Genomic DNA, 20,527 nt, shown 5'->3' on the forward strand with positions numbered 1-20,527 from the left:
ACCGGTAGAGTTGTCATGGCGTCTTTTGGACCGAATCTACTGCTGCAATTCAGCTAGAATTCGTCGACAGTCGATAAATCGAAATGGAGAAAAATGCAGACGTGCATCGAGACACTGTCGGGAGCACCACGATCGGGGCGGACACTGGCGACGCTCCGGCCGTGGGAGGCGTGAAAGGAACAGCCGAGAAATGCACAAATAGTGAGGCTTCTCTCAGTACTTTGCTTGATACCGATAGCTGTTATAACAGCACCGTCGATCATCCGAGCACCCTGATTTTCAATCCTACTGCGGGGAAGTGTGAATTAGCGGACGTGGTCGATGTCCTGCCTGTGCAGGAAGGGAGGAAGGACGTCGAGGTGTGCGGGTCCGGATCCGTGGAGCAGATCAGTAACGGGATGCGGACTGAGCCAGTCGTGGCCGCACCAGATAAGGAAGGTGGTGCCTCAAAGTTAGTAAACAACCAAAGCGACGGGCCGTCCTCACCTCCCGCAAAGGAAAGCGCAGGTGTAGAGGAGAGCCACATTTGGGCTTGTGAAGAAAGCGAGCCGACTAAACTTGCCAAACCGACCTATCTGTGCACAATCACAGCGGATCTAACCGCTCCACACGCTTTATCGGAGGGACTGGCGAGTGGCAGCGACCCTGATGCCAGCCTCGGTGGGTGCGAGTCCCGGAGCCTGGATTCACTGGAGTCCTTCTCCAAGCTCAACTCCTGTCCCAGCTCTGACCTGAACAGCGAGGGCCTGGAGGAGCGAGGACTGGCCCTCGCCCTGCAGAGCGAGTTCGGCCTAGATGGCACCAAGGCTACATGCGCCAAGGACCGGGTGGCCGGTCAGTCCATATACCACATAAAGTGGATCAAATGGAGAGAGGAGAACACGCCGATCATCACCCAGAACGAGAACGGCCCATGTCCGCTCTTGGCCATCATGAACGTTCTCCTGCTTGCTTGGAAGGTAAAATATTAAAATAGACAAATACATCTACACATTTATTAACAAGCTTCTCTGAACCCTATCACTTGTATGCAGACCGTAATTTAACATGCATGTACAGTATTCCTCAAAAGTGACTACCGGTACGCACGTCACATTTCAGCAACATCTTCTCAACTGACTATAGCACCAGTACTATACAAATTAAATATTTTAGAGTAGTCAGTGCACAGCTTGTATAGCAGTATAGATTTACTATCCACAGAAATGGACTCAACACACAGCTATTTTCTCACATTTGTTGCATTGCCCAGAAACAACATTAGTAAAAAAAAAATTTTTTTTCACAGGTTAAGATGCCTCCAATGATGGAGATTATTACAGCCGAGCAACTGATGGAGTATCTCGGTGAGTAGCCATTCAATCTTTAATTTATCACAAGGGAATAATTATTTTGGGTGGCAGTTGCTCAGGAGGTAGAGCAGGTGATCAGAAACTGGAAGGTTGGTGGTCCGATACCCTGCTTCCTCCACCCAGTGTATGAATGTTTGGTGGTGATCGGAGAGGCTAGAGGCACGTTTCCGTCAGTCTGCCCTGGGGCAGATGTAGATTACAACCACCAATGTGCGACTGAGTGAATGAGTAATGGGTTCAATGTCACCTGCGTTCACCTTGAAAACTTCTATATATACTGTAAGTGTAATCCATTATTATTGAATTTTTTCGCCACTAAAACACGCTTGTGTGTGCATACTTTTAAAACATATTTTATGGCATATACCCAGCAGCCACAACATTAGGCACACGTGCCCAGTAATATTTTGCCTCACTGTGTAGTTAAATACCTGCAAACTCCAACCACAACTCATGACGTTGTGCACGTGTACCTAATGTTATGGTGTAAGAATGTGCCTCATGTGTCAACAGCGGATGTGACCCAGTGCAGGGGGAAATCCTAATGAATCATTCCTGCTTTCCGGTTGTGCAACATGTGACATAATTAGTGCATCTCTTCAAAATCACAGCAAAAGCGAACATCTTCATTGTCTCGTCTAGCTTTAATATTGACAGGCCTGTGCAGAAGTAGTACAGTAGCTTTCTTGTGCAGTATTAACAATTCTACAATTTGGCACCCATGCCTCAAACAGACATGATAGCTAAAGTAGCGAGTAATATTTTTCCCTCGATAGACCCACTATATTTGTCTATATTGCCTGCTCCTCTTGCTGTTTATCCGGTATGACAATGCTGTGAGGCTCCTTATCTTGCCACAACGTGTTGTAATACCGCATCAACACACAAAAGGACAAGGATGACAAATAGGTGATGATGCAGAGTCCATGGGGGTGGTGAGCGTCACTCAGCAGCCTTATAGTGGAATGTATCGGCAGCTCACTGGAGCTAATCGGTTAGGAGCTTTTTCCCTTTTTCAAGTTCATTTCATTATAATAACAAAAGATTGTGTGGTTGATTTATGACTTCTTGAGTCAATACATTCATAAAAAAATTGCAAGAATATTTACTAAACCTCATTTTCAGCATTCTTAACTGTCACGCAAGTGTAAAAACAAGTTATCTACTGTTAATAGTAAAGGAAAGAAATTTGTACTGAGCAGCCAGGGCAGAGACATATGTACTGCTGTGGTCTGTCGTGATGAGTTCCTTTTTCAATTTTATGATTGTTTTTTCAGTCACGGCGATGGGGACTTTGGATTTTATTATAACTCTAGAGCCTTTCATTGTTTGAACCATAAACCATTTTTTAACACTGTTTTTTACTTCACAACAAATCATTGCAATAATCCCCAGACGCCATGCAAGTAAAACCCCAGTGGCTGTGTGCAGCATACGCGATGACATCGGAGCAATTGTTCAACAAGGCAATTGCTTTTCTGGCAATAGTTTCTTCTTTTCATATCCTTGCAGGAATAAAAAAAATCTAATATTTCACTACTGATATGTGTCTGTGACATGCATGGAGTCCGAAGCCAGACAGAAAGGACAATGCTTTCATTGCCATGATTTAAAATCAAGAAGACGCAGTTATTGACACTAAAGAACAGTGACAAAAAAATGAACTGGCTCTAATTCTACGGCCATGGCCAATACGAGAGTATATTTACTCATTTCCACCTAATTTCATGCGTCATGTTTATGGGGGGAACAAGCCCGAGCTGGGCAGTGCTGGCTCGATAGAATTCTGAGGTGACACTGGAATGGAAGTAAGACTCAATCGTGGCCCAGCTTGCACTGTTGGAAAAGCCGGCAGGAGTCGAACATATCTTGTCGAAAACTATTTGGCTCATTGGCTCCCTGTCTTTACTGAGCAATCTGTATGTGCCCCTTGCAGGAGACTACATTCTGGAGACCAAACCTAAAGAGATTTCTGAGGCTCAGCGACTAAACTATGAGCAGGTAAGTCCTATAGTACGTACCTTGCATAGTTCTTTGCTAATTACGTACAACCACAATACTAGGTAAGCGCTTGTACAGTTGAATGAGATCCAATGCAAGAGGTAATCATATTTATTTTCTAATAGTTAACAGTTATGTGACACTGCAATTCATACTGAGAGCTTTGCAGAGTTTATAGTATTTTGGTAACCTTATTTAGCTGTGATAGAGGAGTGAAATGCCTTTAAACACCTGAGTAGTCCATCCATCCATTTTCTATACTGCTTCATCCTCATTAGGCTCGCGGGGGCATGCTGGAGCCTATCCCAGCTGACTTCGGGCGACAGGCAGGGTATACCCTGTACTGGTCGCCAGCCAATCGCAGGGCACATATAGACAAACAACCATTCACACTCACATTCATACCTATGGACAATTTAGAGTCTCCAATTAACCTCACCTGCATGTTTTTGGGAATGTGGGAGGAAGCCAGAGTACCCGGAGAAAACCCACGCGCACACGAGGAGAACATGCAAACTCCACACAGAAATGCCCAGGGGAGAATCGAACCCAGGTCTTCCCGATCTCCAGGCTGTTCCTGTATTGGCCAACGTGCTAACCACTAGAACACCATGTGGCCCCACCTGAGTAGTTCGAGATATAATTCAACCATGCAGTATTACTTCATTAAAGAAATTACAGACTCGGTTATTTTGAAGACATTAATAGGCGCTCATGATCATGATTATTCAAAGCAAGGGCTCTGTGCTTTGGTTTCAATTTCATAGTTGGATGCAATCTGAAGTTGCAATGGTGCACGATTTTGCACACCTGCTGTGTGCTGCGGTTGTAGTTTGTAATGGTATAGACAGTACTGCACTTGGTCATGCCTTTTAGTGATACTAGCTGCATATGAACACCTGTGAGTGTGATGCAGTGTAGTTAGCATAACTGCTATTACAAAAAAAATATCAAAATTTTTACATTAATACGTTTCTGAGCATTATCATTTTTGATGCCGCTCTTGCATTGGATCCTACTGTATAAGCGTGCAGCTATATCTAGCCTACCTACCTTGAGCAGCACTCACCAAATTAACATGCTACTTGACTTATTATGATTGCAATTGTTTTGGCCACCAGTATTGATGTTTTTGCACCTTGCTGCCCGTCTGTTATGCCCACATGTTTATACTGTTAACATTAAGGGTAGGGGAGGTTCTTTACTGTAGATTTCAAGTCTTAGCATTGGTAGCCCGCCTCATAAAAGTGGAGCTAAGGTCTATTCAACTGCTCTGTATTACATAAGATGTGTCTTGCGAGACTCAGGGAACAACAGAGGTCAGTAGTGTGTGATGTTGTTTGGAACAGTGCTAAATGCTTAGAGACGCATGGCTGGGTTCAGCTTCAGGCTATTACTGAGGCTTTTGCTGAGCCTTTGAGGGAGAGAAAGTGTGTGTGTGTTTGTGTGGTTCACCATGCACTTGGTTTGGAGATGGAACTCCACTTCCTGTGCTTCCTCCCATCTCCAGCGGCCTGCCTACGTTGTGGCCTCCCTTTCCTTCAGCAGCACATCTGTGAATGATTTGAAGCCACGTTTGGAAGGCGAGAGGAAATATTGGCAGCGTGTTCGCCTCGCTCGCTGATGCTCAGTGGCACAGGCTTTCTAAATTTGAGTGGGGCTGAAATGCAACTTCTTAAATAAATCAGCAGCGTCTTTAGGGAGGGGCTGGAGTTTGTGTTACACGGTAATTATGGTGGTCTAATCCTAGACTCTGGCCTGGGAGCTCTAATGCATGTGGGTGTCCGTGGGCCGCACAGGCTGGAAGCTCAGGTCTCGAGTGTGAATATGTGCCGTCCTATTTGCATTCTGAAGGGTTTTGTTTTTTCATTGCCTGTTGGATTGTGACCATTTACTTTAGCCTGAGCCATAGGAATTCACAGCAGATCTATTTTTAAGTTCACGGTTATACGTCATTTGTCACACGAGTGTATGAGGATTAAAATAGCAGTTGCTGCTCTTTAGCGGTTGTTAAATATTTACTTAGAGGAGCTGTGGAAGCAAAGAGTCCAGTGTCCAGTCCAATTTTTGGCCATGATGAGCAATTGATAGCAGAAACCTTGTGTGGATGTTGCATCTACGTTCGCTGTGATCAAATTAATGGCATAATAAACATCTTGCAAGGAAAAATATAAACTGGAAAGAGAAATGATGGCACATAATGCAGCACAGATATAAAAAAGAAGATTAGTACTGCACTTTTAGAGCCCAATTATCAAATTTTAGGTCACTGAACTGGATTTTGAATTGCTGTGCACTGGTCTACTTGGTAAGATGGGGCATTCACAGATGCAAAACATACCACCGTTAATCAGTGCCCTATTGCTTTTAATTTACTTTCTTTACTTTAATTTCCTTGATTGAGAACGGGGAATGCGGCCGCACGGTGGTCTAGTGGTTAGCATGTTGGCCTCACAGTCGCAGTCTGGAGATCAGGAAGACCTGGGTTTGATTCTCCTTTGGACATCTCTGTGTTTGCATGTTCTCCGCATGCGTGGGTTTTCTCCGGATACTCCGGTACTCCGGTTTCCTCCCACATTCCAAAAACATGAATGTTAGGTTAATTGGCGACTCTAAATTGTCCATAGGTATGAATGTGGGTGTGAATGGTTATTTGTCTATATGTTTGTCTGTGCCCTGCGACCAGTCCAGGGTGTGCCCCGCCTGTCGCCCAAAGTCAGCTGGGATAGGCTCCAGCATACCCCCGCGACCCTAATGAGGAGAAGCGGCATAGAAAATGGATGGATGGAGAATGGGGAATGTTCATAGCTATTTGTTTAATGGAGAGAGAACCCGCTTAACTTGAAAATAATTTTAAGTAATATATTGTATTAATGGATATATATGCTATATAGATGCATATATAGATTATTATTTAAGCACATATTGACCACAATTAGTTTGAAAACGATTTAAAATACCATAAAAATGTTTCACTCATTTTGATAAGCATCTAAAGGAATCACCTGTCTGGCACTTGGCATATGTGACCAGATATGTGACACGTCTTGTGTTGACTTTCACTTTCTTTCTTATTATCGGGAGAATGAACAATTGCCTTTAAAATGTGTAGTCAATTGACGAGAGCTTGTCACATGCTAAACCTATCTATGCTAGCGTGTGTGATGGCTCACGTTTCAATCTCATTCCACTTTCTGACATTGTTTGTTTACATGCCCGGCGGCATCTAGCTAGCTCGTCGCTCGTTTTTGTTGGGCAAGCTACGATCATGCATGTTGCAGTTGTGCAACAGAATCATGTCGTGTGTACAGCTTTAGAGAGTGACGCTATCACAGGGGTCTCCAACAGGTAGCTCACCAGCTGGTGTTGAGTAGTTCACCAAAGAATATTTAAGTGTTCTATTCAAACATGATGCTTGTATTTAATGACAATGAGTGGAGATGTGCAATTTAAATGTTGGCAGTGCTCTCAGCAATTTTGCCATTAAACGAACAGTTTTGCAATGTTCTCAGTTCATGTTCTGCTAGTTGTTGAAAAAAGTTAAATACGTTAATAGATAAATAAGTCTTAAAAAATGGTATTTGTTATAAAAAAAAATTGCAAACACAGTCGCGGCATGACGCAGCGGCGGCAGTCCGCCCTCCCATGCAGCCCACCACCACAGTTTCAAAAAATCCTTGTGTAAACCCTGATTATTGTGCCTGTTGTGAGATCATTCAAACCTGCAATAAAAGCCTGTTGTTCTGGCGATCAAGTCTGGCGTTTGCGTGATTCACCGAACATTACAGTAACATTACTGACACCTAGTGACTAGTGCATGTCAATGTCTTTGAATGTGTCTTTTGAATGCTTAATATTTTAGTTAATTTAGCCATTTTTATGCTTGAAAATGCTTATTTAAAAAATAAAACCGAACATTATAGCTTAAATATGCATATGAACAGCTTGATTTATTTATTAATGTATTTTTGAAAAGCCGCAATAGAGTGAAGCTTTGACGTGGAGAGGGATAACTGTATTCTGTCCGTTCCTCTTGTTGACCAATCACGGTCATCCCCTTGCTCCCAGTCAAAGCAAGTTGTACGCTGATGAACTCTTATAGAAAGGATCCATCAAGATCCATCAAGTGCGAGTGATGTGGCACTAATGGTATCATCTGCTGTTGGATGGAGCAGATGTGGTCCATTATGCAGGCTCCGCTAATCCCGCCATCCGTGATGCTTGCAAGTGGCCTAATCTGCACGCTCTCTAGTGGGGTCAGGCTGAAGGTTTTACACCTCAACACTCCATCATCCAACAAGCGCCAAAGCATGAAGATGCACTCGGCTCATGGTGCTCGTCTCACCTGTGAACTGATGAATGCCATTGCTCCATTGCGGTATATTGTTTTCTTTCGTTATATAACGTTTGTCAGCCTATATAGCTGTGTGAGACATGATAACCGAGACATAATCACATAATGTCGACCCAACCGGTTGAGACGGATGACCGCCCCATGCTGAATTTCTGTTCTGCTCAGACTACGACAAATGTTTTTCCTTCATTCCTTTTGCCAAAGTTCTTACTCATGTGGAACTCTTTTGGCTTTTCATTAGGTACACCTGCACAATGAAATGACAACCAACACAAGATACAAATATATTAATTTTAATTCTTTAATTTAATTTAAGTTTTGTAATGCAGTTGCTGCAGAGGTGTTCCTAATATTTTGGTTACAATATTTAGCTACATGAAAATATGAACAGCTATCAGTATGATGCAGTGCGGTTCTACACCACTGCAAATTACAACCACAATCGTAAACACATTGTGTCAATCAAAAGCGAGCATTATTATTTTTATAGCGGGTGAATTATTGATGGAGCTCTTCTACTGGATCTAATTCGATTGTGCAGCGGTCCGCTCAGAGATAAAGTGATTCGGTCTTTACAAAACATTGTGTCTTTTCCCCGTAGTAGTTAATGAAACCGTGAAAGTGCTCCAGTGCCATTGTCATAACAGAGTTGTAGGGCTCAGCTGCAACGCTTATCTTGAGCCCAGACTTTAATGTCAGTATGGCATTGAGCCAGCTGGGAGATGCTTTGAGGCTGAGCGGAAGAATGGGTCGGATTCATCAGGTTTTAGGTGCGTGGGTGCCTGGCACTCGTTCTCGCACACACGCCTACATATAATGGGATGTGTGCTAGCACAGCTATTTTACAGGTCAATCAAAAGTCCTCAACTTTTCACTTAAAACATGACTTTTGCGCTACTCTTATTGCGCGCATTTACATTTTCGTTCTTTGTTAGTTGGCAGTAGGACACCCAACTCAGGATCCACGAAATTGGGTCCACAAGAACGAGACAAGACGAGATTTTAAAATACATTTTTTTTTAGAAAACTACGGTGAAAAAATACAGTATGACTAGACAAACAAACTTGTTTTTAACTGAGTCACAAAACAATGCAGGTCCGTTTTGAAATTATTTTTGGCCCACAAATTGATGCTCAAAGATATTATTGTCAACATTTTTGAGACCAAATAAAACACTGTTATGATAATATATAATAAAAATAATACAGCTCACTGTTTTTCTCTTAGCTACTTGTCTTTGTCTACTTATGTCAGGGCTGTCCATTGATAGTTATAATAAAAAAAAAAAATTAGAATAAAAAAAAAACAGACCGTTTTTTTTTGTCTTTTCTTTTTTTATTATATTTGTTTGTTTCATTTATTTAAAAACCTCTTGACATTCCAATTACAATGTTAAATACTCTTTAGAAATTAAAGTTTATTGCTTTTGATATGATGTACCCTCATTTTTATGCCATATAATTAATGAAAAAATGGTCTCAGGAAATGTCAATAATATCAATTATCGCCAATAATTTGTTATCGTGAGAGGCCTGCGGTCGGTCATTTATCTGATGCACTTTTATTTTACTTGAAATACTGCTGTGATGCACCTTATTTTTGTTAAATGCACTTCTGCTGTTATAGCAAAGCAGCTTTGTTTAAAACACAGTTTACTGTTTGTGGAGTGCTATGTTTGAAAGTCACACACAATAAAAACATTCAAAATGTGGTTACACATGTCAAGTAAGCATAATGGGACCGCGGCTATTGGGCTCTTACATTTTTGACACTCTGACCCTCTTTGTGATGTAGTTGAGGAGTCTTGATAGTGACTAATCGGACAAATCTGAAGAACAGAAACAGTGCTACCATAAAACAGTAAGAGCAACTAATGGTTTCTTGCAAAGGTAGAAAAATCAATCCCTGTTTGCAGGCTTTAATGTACAGCTTGGTATTCATGGCTCTGTAATATATTTAAAGTGATAACTAGCACCAAGGTTATGTTTTTGTAGTGTGTTTGTTAGTAAAAGGTCCTATTGAAAATGCCATTTTATCCCACATTGGCTATATCATAAACGAATGCAATCTTCTTAAATATTTCAAGGTAGACTAACTTTCAATTTTTATTTTCTATTATGCTTGTTCACCACACTGTTACTATTTCCTATTCAAAGCATGCAAAAAATACACAGTATTTCTGCAAGGGTGCCTTGATGCTGAAATCTCTCTGCTGGTGTTTGACAATGGCGTATGTGTAAATGTTTCTGTTGGTGTGTTATTATTTTAGCTTAGGTGAGGGTGGGTTTTTTGTTTTAAATCTTTACTCATTGTTGTTGTCAATTGTTGACCCATCTTAGGTCCTAATGACGGTAATAATAAGCAAATACTCCTTGAAATATATAGTCGTCCTCTACCACTTAGCGGTTCAAATTTCATGGCTTCACTGTGTAAATGTAATAATTAATAAATCATGCTATTTGGTCACACTGGTTACTAAGTGTCAGTAGTGTTACTGTAATGTTCGTTGAGACACACACACACATACATCAGACTTGATAGCCGGAACAACAGGCTTTTATTGCAGGTTTGAATTATCTCACAACAGGCACAATAATCCTATATAAAAATCCTTAATAAAAACACAGGCTAATGTTGCAGCCGTAACCCACGCCAAGCTGAAACTCAGCTCTGAACCCACAATGTCACTTCCTGTCCACCACTCACTCAGGTCCCGTAGGAAACACATGTATACTAACACACATGAGCACGCGTTTTGTAAGGGTATTATATCATGCCTTGAATGAGCTAATAAGATTCAAAACCGTATTTAGAATGTTGTACACAGGTATTCTATGCTGAAACTATGAAAATATTGCATTTATAAATAAGGAATCCCACTTAAATTCACTTATCACAGTCGGGTTTGGAACCAATTAACTACAATAAACAAGGGATTACCATTATTTATTTATTTGTTAAAAAAAAAATATGAAGGATCTACCATTATCTGACCCCTCATCTTGTCACTGTTGTTACCTACGCCAAGGAGGTTGTGTTTTTTGCCGGCGTTTATCTGTTTGTTTGTTTGTTTGTGTTCAAAATAACTTGAAAAGTTCTGAATTGATTTGGATGAAATTTTCATGGATTGTCGGAAATGGGATATGGAAGAACTGTTTCAATGATCCGGATTACCGTCTGAGTACAGGAATTTTTTTCAAGGATTTTTTTTAACATTGTGAGATAGGACCATTTTCGCCATTTGTGCATATAACCCAACAAAAAGTGGTCAGAGCACTTGGGGAAATGAAAAATACAGGACAAGTTTCCAACAGGCTCTACAAAATATCAAAGACTGATCCAGATCATGGAATAATTCTGGATACTATGATGCAGAATAGGAAAAATTAGGGGACCTTTGGAATTTTCATTATAGGAAGACAACAAATTAAGCTATAAACATGCAACAAACACCATTGCCTTTATATATTGCCAAGACACTGTGGAATCTGGAGTGAGCCTACGGATTGGTTGTATCTTCGAAAGGTATGGAGCTAGATCCAGAAGAAAACCGCCATTACAGAAAATGCGAAATTTTGGTGAATAACTCCTGAACTAATATTGATATTATTTTTAATCCAATTGCTAATTGTAAAGTTTTCATGGGCAAGGAATCTAAATACATAGATAAATAAATGTAGGACTAATATTTATGGTGTAAATCACAGTATGGGCTTGGCGCAGGTCTGCGCTCTCTGAGTGCTTTTCTAGTTTATTACAGGTTGGCCTTGTCTTCTCACTCCTGAGTTCCTTTCTATTCTTTTTTGTTACCCCAATTCTTATAAGACAGTATCCCTCTACAGTACATTTATTTGTTCTTTTCTTTTCTTAGAACATGAGCGACGCCATGGCAGTGTTGCACAAGTTACAAACAGGCCTGGATGTCAACGTCAAGTTCACAGGGGTGCGGGTCTTTGAGTACACCCCAGAATGCATTGTGTTTGATCTTTTGGACATCCCTCTCTTCCACGGCTGGCTGGTCGACCCCCAAGTAAGTTGACCTTGCCACTTCACTGGGCCTTCACCATTGTTTAACTCTAATTCATTGCAAATGCAGAAAATGTCCAATGAGAAGCAGTGTGGCCACGACAATCATTGACTTTTTAAATGTAAACATTCCATGGCGAGGACCGTGTGGGAGCCTTGCGTCACTTCCTGATAAATGTTCTTTCCCACACTATGTACTGTATCTTTATTTGCAGATTCATGACATTGTCAAGGCAGTGGGCAACTGCAGCTACAACCAGCTGGTGGAGAAGATAATATCCTGTAAACAGTCAGACAACAGTGAGCTGGCAGGCGAAGGTCAGTACTTTTTTGTCTCTCTCCCTCTTCGTTCTCTCCTTGTGTGCCTCCGCCGCTTGTGTTTCATTACAGGCTGCATGAATGCAACATGTTTCATATTTTTGTCTAGTCAGCTTTGTTTCATTCCTGAATATACCTTCACCTCCTGCCATTTACAGTCAGCAGATTTTGCTGACTTTCTGACTGGTATTACATTTTGGACTGTTCCCTTATTGCTTCACAAGTACAATATTGAAGAGGCAGGGCAGAGAGAGGGATACAATCGGTCTATTTAGTGGCATCATAGCACAAGATGCTTCTGCTGGACTTACCAGTGCAAACACACTTGACACAAAACCGCGAGTCAAGTCCAAATAAAAGCAGAACGTGCATGTGGCCACACATCAGTGACCTACTTGCACAACTCACACTTTGCTCGCCAGCAAACTTGGACACCAAATATTTGCCCATTCAACGCAAGATTTCCTGAGCGGCCGTCTGGCCAAACATTTCATGAGATACTCCTGCACAAGCCTGTAATGGCGTTCAATGCTGAAGTTTCATCAGGAACAGTGATGCTCTGTTTTGATTGACTGATTATTGATGTTTATTATTGAGGTTGTAGTTTGCAGTGGTGTAGAAGTACACTACATCATTAAAACCACTACACTAATCCCTCGTTTATCTTGGTTAATTGGTTCCAGACCTGACCGTGATGAGCAAATTTCCGCAAAGTAGGATTCATTCCTTATAAATGGAATATTTTTGTAGTTAGAGCATAGAAAACCTGTTTATGACCTTCTAAATATGTTTTTTTTAACATTATTAGAGAATGAAATAACAACCCTATAGTCACCTTTACACTTATATTACCCAATATAGTAGACATATCAACAGAAAATCAGCCAATTAAGACATAAATAAGACTCATGCTCATGTGTATGCTTTAAATGTGTTCCCTAGGGGAGCTGAGTGAAAGGCGGACAGGAAGTGACATCGGGGGTTCCGAGTTGAGTTTACGTCCACAACAGTATCCTGTGTTTCTGTCAGGGATTATTGTGCCTGTTGTGAGATAATTCAAACCTGCAATGAAAGCCTGTTGTTCTGGCGATCAAGTCTGGTGCTTGTGTATCTCACCGAACACTACAGGAACATTACTGACACCAAGTGACCAGTGTAGAATACTATAGTACATTTCATTCACAGCGTCTTTGAATGCAATTTCTGAATGCCTTATATTTGTATTTTAGTTCATTTAGCCATTTTTGTACTTGAAAATGCTTAATTTAGCCAAAAATATTTAACATTTACTTAAATATGCCGCTTTTTCAAGATTCAAGATTCAAGAGTTTTATTGTCATATGCATAGTAAAACAGGTAGTTCTGCTTTTGACTAATAATAGGCCGTATTCAACAATGAAACAGCATGATTTTTAATTTCATATATTTTCGAAAAACCGTGATACAATGAAGCTCTGGAATTTGAACCGTCAATTGGCGAGGGACGACTGTAATACAGTGACAACCAGCAAATTGCAGATCAACTGAATCGACACTAAGTCCACACCCTTATAAATGCCCACTTATTGATTTATGTTTTTTTACAAGATGAATGCGTTATTTTCTGGAAACGGTTAGCAAAAGTGGTAACATTTCCAGACTTTACATCAAAATTGGTTCCTACCTTGGAATTACACCAAAATCCACATCCCCGTAGATACTCATAGCTTGCATATGGCAGTTTTTTGTTGTCAAGATACACTGGAAACTGTTATCAGAAGTGGTACAGTTTCCCGAATCCTCACTGATACTCATATATCTCGTAGGCCTAATTTTGTTCACCAAATTCATGCGTTATTCTCTGGAAACGTATCAAAAAGTGGTACAGTTTAAAAAATTGACATCAAAATGGGTTCTTAATTTGGACTCACACCAAAAATCCAAATCCCCATAGATACCCATATTTTGCATATACCCGATTTTTTTCCTGCATTATTTACTGAAAACTGTAACTGTAAAAATCCACATCAAAATTTGTTCTTTCTTGACTTAAACGCTCACCCTCAAAGAAGTTATGGAAATCGGATAAGTAGTTTTTACATAATCCTGTGAGCAAATTAGCATACGTCAGGGAAAACATAACCTTCTAGCAGAGGTAACAGTAAACATATTTTGAAATGGATACCTCTGTGACAGTGTCAAACAAAAGTGAGCGTTTTAGAATATTTGCAGATTTTCCAGTGTGTTTATGAGTGACAAAGAAGAATGTAGTTATATTTATATACCAGCAATGACCATCATGATTCTGCATGTGTGTGTTGCAGGTATTGTGGCAGAGCAGTTTCTGAGCAGCACAGCCACTCAGCTAACGTATCACGGCTTGTGTGAGCTCACATCCACCGTGCAGGAGGGCGAGCTCTGTGTCTTTTTCAGGAATAACCACTTCAGCACCATGATTAAATATAAGGTAAAAACACATAATCCGCCAACCCCATCCATGCCAGAATTTGGTACACACACGTCTGTTGTTGACTGACGGCTAGTTGGCAGAGATCCAGTCTTTATTTTATGTGTAGTTCACTACACATCTTAAAATAAAGACTGGAGCTGCTTAAAGTGATGGGCGTATACACGGGGTGGAAGGATCTAGCTGGGGGCGGGTCAGAGGCGGTATCATGTCCATAAGGAATGAAGGTTTTCATTTATGATGTCATTCATCCATTATTGAATTCATTATTACATGTAACTGCTCATTAGATTGGTGTTCTGGTGAGTTTTGAATCTCATTAACCGCTTCTGCCTGCAGTTGCTTTTTCCTGTCAGTGCAGCTGGTACGGACTCTTCCTGTTATCTGCAGGGGTGGAAGTGACTCCTGTGTACTGTGTTTTGAACTCTTCACTATCACACATTATCACTGCCAATGCAGGCAAAGCTTTGTGTGTCACTTATGACCCCTTTAAAGCAGTGGTCCCCAACCTTTTTTGACCCACGGACCGGCTTGCGTTCCCACAACTCTCCCACGGACCGTGGGGGTGGTGTCGGCGGTGGTGTCATACATTATAGCGATCTAATGTATCTTACTTATTATGTATTGTGTAAAACTAAGACATGAATAACATTAAATTAAAAGCACAAAATGAATGCTGACCCACCATCCACCAGTTCAAGTTCCAGCCAAGTTTTTCCAGAGAGATTATTACATCGCTGTTTGAAGTGTGTGGTAAAAGGCAGTGTGCTAGCATGAATTAACTTGAGACAAATGTGCACATTAGCACTCAATAAGTCATCAAAACTTATCTTTATGCATTCCCACATAGCATCAGCATTTGAGACCAAATATAAGGTGAAGGAAAAATGGTAAAAATACAGTAGTAGTCTATCTGTGCGGCATGAGATAAAGTTAGCACACGCACAATGAACATGCGTGAAGTGAGACGGATGTAACAGAGAGAATCCGGCCACTTTTCAAAATAAAACATCAAAAAAGGAATAATGGAAGTTATTTTTTCTTTCTGTGAAGCCCGGTACCAGGCTGCGGCCCGGGGTTTGGGGACCACTGCCCTAAAGGGATACTTCTGATTTTTTTGGCATGAAGTCGTATGACATCCCCATCAGCAGTGCAGTGTATTGACAGTAACTTCACCCCCGCCCACTTTGTTCCGTGAGTGGAGTTCTAGTCGGATTTCGGTGTTGAGGGACATAGCTGTGGTTAGTTGCTGGGATCTCTCAAAACAATATGTGTTGAAAAGAGTAAAACATTTGCGTCACAAAACCGTTACTAACAAAAAAGTCAGATGTCATGCACCTTCATGTCAAAAAATTCGAACTATCCCTTTAAGGGCCCATATGTGTAGATTTATACATCCACAATCAAGTGCATGAAAAGATGAGTGACTGTGTGCGTTGTTCTTCAGGGTCAGCTCTACCTGCTGGTTACAGATCAAGGTTTCCTGACAGAGGAGAAGGTGGTGTGGGAGAGTCTTCACAACGTAGACGGAGACGGCAATTTCTGTGATTCCGAGTTTCGGTTGAGGCCCCCGTCTGATCCGGAGACCGTGTATCGAGGACAGCAGGATCAGATAGACCAGGTCTGAGCACTGACGCAGGCAAGGCTATCAGAACCAGCGTTTGGAAAATCCTTTGGAAAAAACGGACCCTCAGTTTGTCTTACGATAGATAACAGTCGTGATTCCACAAGTGCTAAAACGGTCGGAAGCTATGTAAATACCATACCGTGGTGCCTACACGGCTCTCCTTGCCTCTACTCAAAAACCAAGCTCATCAAAGGAACATTTTGATTACACGCAGCTAGAAATGACATGTTGCTATGCCTTAGCTCTGTCAGCTGCAGTATTGTACCGTAATCCCTCATTTATCGTGGCTAATTGGTTCCAGACCAAACAGTGATAAATGAATTTCCGCAAAGTAGGATTCCTTATTTATAAAAAAAAAAAAACACAATGGAGTGAGGGCTGGAACCGCAAAGTGGCAAGGGACGACTGTACTCCACAATCTCCACTTCGCTGCAGCGTTCCATTTTGTCCTCATTCTCTCCTCTAATCAAATGTGTCCCCTACAGGATACCCTCATGCTCTTCCATTGTTGCTGTTTGTTAGCCTGTCCGTTCCGACTGACAATGTGGCGCAGTTTGGAGTGGAAAACCAACTTAGCAAAGCCAAGCAAGTGCTATGCAATAGAAAAGCAGCATTGTTAATGACAATTCTCTGTCGACCAATCAAGAGATTGCATTCAGCATAACGCCGCCCTTTAGGTATTGTACCGCTGACCCGCATGGTGCGTAAGAAGTGGCGCAGTACAGATTTATTTTGGTGCGCCTCACAACCTTTGACAATGGAAAGACAATTTGCTGAATGGAACCAGTAGAAAAATAATTGTAGCTGCGTCTTGTGCACCATCCCAATCACAGCTGCATCCTTGTGAAGATTTCTCAATAATAGATGAGTTATAATTGAGCCCCTCTCCACCTCTCCCTCCCACCCCGCTTTCCAAAGCTCCTACCGCACACTGAACATTACCTCCACAATCTACCAAACCTTCCCACCGGCACCCTTAATTATTCAGCGGGATTTTGTTTCCTCTGCAATTTTACTGGTCTTCACAGCCATCTGTTCAAATACAGAGCTTGCTGACAAATTGTCCACTTGGACGACTAGACACTAGCTTTGACAGATGTTTAGATTATTTACCCAGGCACAGACTTTTCCACAAGATTGGTTTAAGGAGAAAAATCTTCCTGATCCAAATACAGTCATCCCTCGCAACATTGTGCTTTGAATTTTGCACCGTTTTTCAAAATATAGTCATTAATAAATCATCGCGGTTTCGTGGTCGACTACTGCTTATTATATGTCCAAAAAAATGCATTTTTAATCAAATTTTATGTATTTTTTATTTAAATTAAGCATTTTCGCGCTAAAATGTGTTATTTTGAAGTATCTTTATTGAAAAGAGAAAAAAAGGCAAGTCAATACAGTTATTTTTAAACCACATAATATTAACACAATGAAAGTGGAACATAAGTATTTAAAATAAGTATAAAAAAAATAACTGAATTCTTTCTAAATAAATAAATAAAAAGTGTTTCTTAATGCAGTCTACTGTGGTTAATCCTGCAACCCAAGTCACAACAGTAAATATTTTCTTAGTAAAAAACAAAGCAGAATTCAAATAAATGGGTCACAACATCAATATTTGTAATGTTACCTTATTATTTCATAGTGGCAGGTCACACTGTTCCGCAAACTTCCGTTTCCAGGTCATGTGATTGCTGTTTGCAACTGAGACTTTTAGTGATTGCTGCTTGTTGTTCAGTGGAGAGTAAATGCTTTATACCGCTTATCCTCCACTTCTGTCTCCTTCTCAATCACATCTCCCATTTGGTGACCCGCCACGTGAGTAATATGCCGACTGACAACAGCGCAGCCGCACCGGCGCCGCTCAGTGCTAACGCCTGTGGTTTTAACACATCGAAGCCCAGTTCAGACTGCGAGGAATAACACAGGACGTGACAAAGTATTTCCTCATAGTCACCGCGCTGGACCTCCACTTTATCTCATATCGCAGGAACGGTATGATGCAGAATTTTCATACCTTAAACCGGCCCATGCCTACTAGTATATTTGGTAATACGAGTGTAACAGTGATTATAGGGGTGTTATTTCATGTCGAGAGGTCTCTAATAATGTTAAAAACAATATTTGGAAGGTTGTAAGCAGGTTATCTATGCTCCAACAACAAAAATATTCCATTTTCAAAGAAGGAATCCTACTTTGTGAAAATTCACTTGTCACGGTCAGGTCTGGAACTGATTAACTGCGATAAACGAGGCAATGCTGTGTAACAGTGGCCCCCAACCTTTTTGGACCCACTGTTTGGCGCGTGTTCCCACAAATTTCCCCGGACCGGGGGAGCATGGGGGTCATATAGCGATCAAATTGATCTCATTTAGTATTTATTGTGTAAAACTACGACAGGAACAACATCAAATTAAAAGCACAAAGTGAATACAGACCCACCATCCACCAGTATGATTTTCAGATGTTTTTCAGAGAGATTATAGCGCCGCTGCTTGACGTGTGTGCTAACAGGCAGTATGCTAGCATGAATTAACTTGAAGGCACAGAACAGATATACACATTAGCACTCGATAACATCATCAAACTTTACCTTTATGCATTCCCACAGAGTATCAGCATTTGGGAGCAAATATGAAGAGAAAAAAACACGATAAAAATAATATGAAGTGGAAAAAAAAACACGATAAAAATACAGTATAGTTGACAATCTGTGCAGAGTGGGAGAAGGCTAGCGCACGTACAATGGTGCGTTCAAGGACTGTCAAACAAAGTGAGACACTCGCGATAAACAACATAAACATGCAAAAACTTCAAACTATGTTATTTTTTGAATAAAATAATGGCCCATATTTCCAAAATTGCTACGCATTTACTTAAAATTGTATTTAGGTATTTACAAATGTATTATTTTGTGTGTGTGTGTGTGTGTTCTTTTTTTTTATCATTGCGCCTGAAAGATTTCCTCGGCCCAGTTCGGCCCCGCCCACGGACCGGTACCGTGGTTGGGGACCCCTGCTGTGTAAGACTTTTTTTTTTTCCCCCTGGTCTGAAAAAGATGGGTCGTCTTATGTTAGGGGTGGTGCCAGATACATTTTTTCGAAGCGAGTCAGGGCTTTTCTTTCACTCACACACAACACACCAGCGACCTTGGATAAAAGTGTCTCAAAAGTTGGGCACAGAGGTATGATGCTAATTTGAAGATGTTGCTGATCCCCGAAGCAGTTATCAAATAACCATCGTGAATGTAATATATTATGAGGAAAAATAATGTCATTTTAGTAGCATAAAGTTGAAATATTAAAGAAACAACAATACTTTCATAACAACAGTCGTAATATGATGACAGACAAAACAATGAATAAAGTTGTCATTTTTTGATTGATTTTTACAACAATGAAGCCAAAACGTTTTGGGAATAAAGTCATAAATATGAGAAGAAAATTTACACAAAAATAAGTTGAAATAGTTGAAAAAAAACTAAATGGAGATGGAAAAAACAGTTGTAATTTTACAACAATAAAGTCAAAATATTAAGAGAAAAAAGTTGCATTCTAACAGCAAAAGTTTCAATTTCACGAGAATAAACTCGTAGTATTATGAAGAAAAATAATGTCATTTTAGTAGCATAGACTTGAAATACTTACAATTTTTAAGTCTTAATATTTTGTGAAACAAACAACACAGAATAAAGTTGTAATTTTTGGAAAATTTGGTTGTGGAAAAAGTTGTAGTCTTATGGGAATCAAGTCAAAATATTATGGGAATAAAATCATAATATTATGAAAGGAAAATTTACGAAGATAATTTGAAAAAAAATATTTGGAAAATAAATTAAAAAAAACAGCAGCAAAAATGGGGGGGAAAAAAGAGCAAAGACTGAAGTTCATACTAATAATACTTTTTTGCCCTTGCATCCTTTCATTTTTCCGTATGTGGCCCTTGGTGGAAAAATTTTGAACACCCTTATTTTACAGTATAGGTGAAGGTGTTATGTATTGACAGCTGTATTTACATATATTGTCTTTCTGTCTGTAATTCACATGTGCATCAGGATTACCTGATGGCACTGTCGCTGCAGCAGGAGCAGCAGAGTCAGGACCTGCAGTGGGAGCAGCTCCCTGGCATCAGCGACCTGGAGCTGGCTAAAAAGCTGCAGGAAGAGGAGGACCGCCGAGCCTCGCAGTACTACCAGGAGCAAGAACAGGAGCAGGCGGCGGCGGCGGCGGCGGCAGCGGCTGCTGCAGCACAGGCGCAGGTGTGTGAAACATGTGGTAGAGTGAGGTGCTGGCCAACATCAGTCACCTCTAACTTCACAAATGGACAAATAATGTTTGTGCTTTGTAGAAGTCTCCCCAGAAGAGTAGAAGCTGTTCTAGCTGCACTCCATCCATCCATTCGT

General features: G+C 40.8%; 1 protein-coding gene across 1 annotated transcript in view; it reads left to right on the forward strand.

Annotated features, from left to right (window-relative positions):
* mindy2 (MINDY lysine 48 deubiquitinase 2) overlaps positions 1–20,527 on the forward strand; it is a 27,396-nt gene continuing 6,869 nt past the window's right edge. The window contains exons 1-8 of the mRNA XM_054770522.1: positions 1–959; positions 1,289–1,346; positions 3,289–3,353; positions 11,580–11,738; positions 11,950–12,052; positions 14,356–14,498; positions 15,946–16,119; positions 20,180–20,383. Of these exons, the coding sequence (XP_054626497.1) occupies positions 84–959; positions 1,289–1,346; positions 3,289–3,353; positions 11,580–11,738; positions 11,950–12,052; positions 14,356–14,498; positions 15,946–16,119; positions 20,180–20,383 (1,782 nt within the window). The 5' untranslated portion in view covers positions 1–83. The remainder of the gene's footprint in view (positions 960–1,288; positions 1,347–3,288; positions 3,354–11,579; positions 11,739–11,949; positions 12,053–14,355; positions 14,499–15,945; positions 16,120–20,179; positions 20,384–20,527) is intronic.

This window comes from Dunckerocampus dactyliophorus, chromosome 3 (assembly GCF_027744805.1).
Source record: "Dunckerocampus dactyliophorus isolate RoL2022-P2 chromosome 3, RoL_Ddac_1.1, whole genome shotgun sequence".
In the NCBI taxonomy this organism is placed as follows: domain Eukaryota; kingdom Metazoa; phylum Chordata; class Actinopteri; order Syngnathiformes; family Syngnathidae; genus Dunckerocampus; species Dunckerocampus dactyliophorus.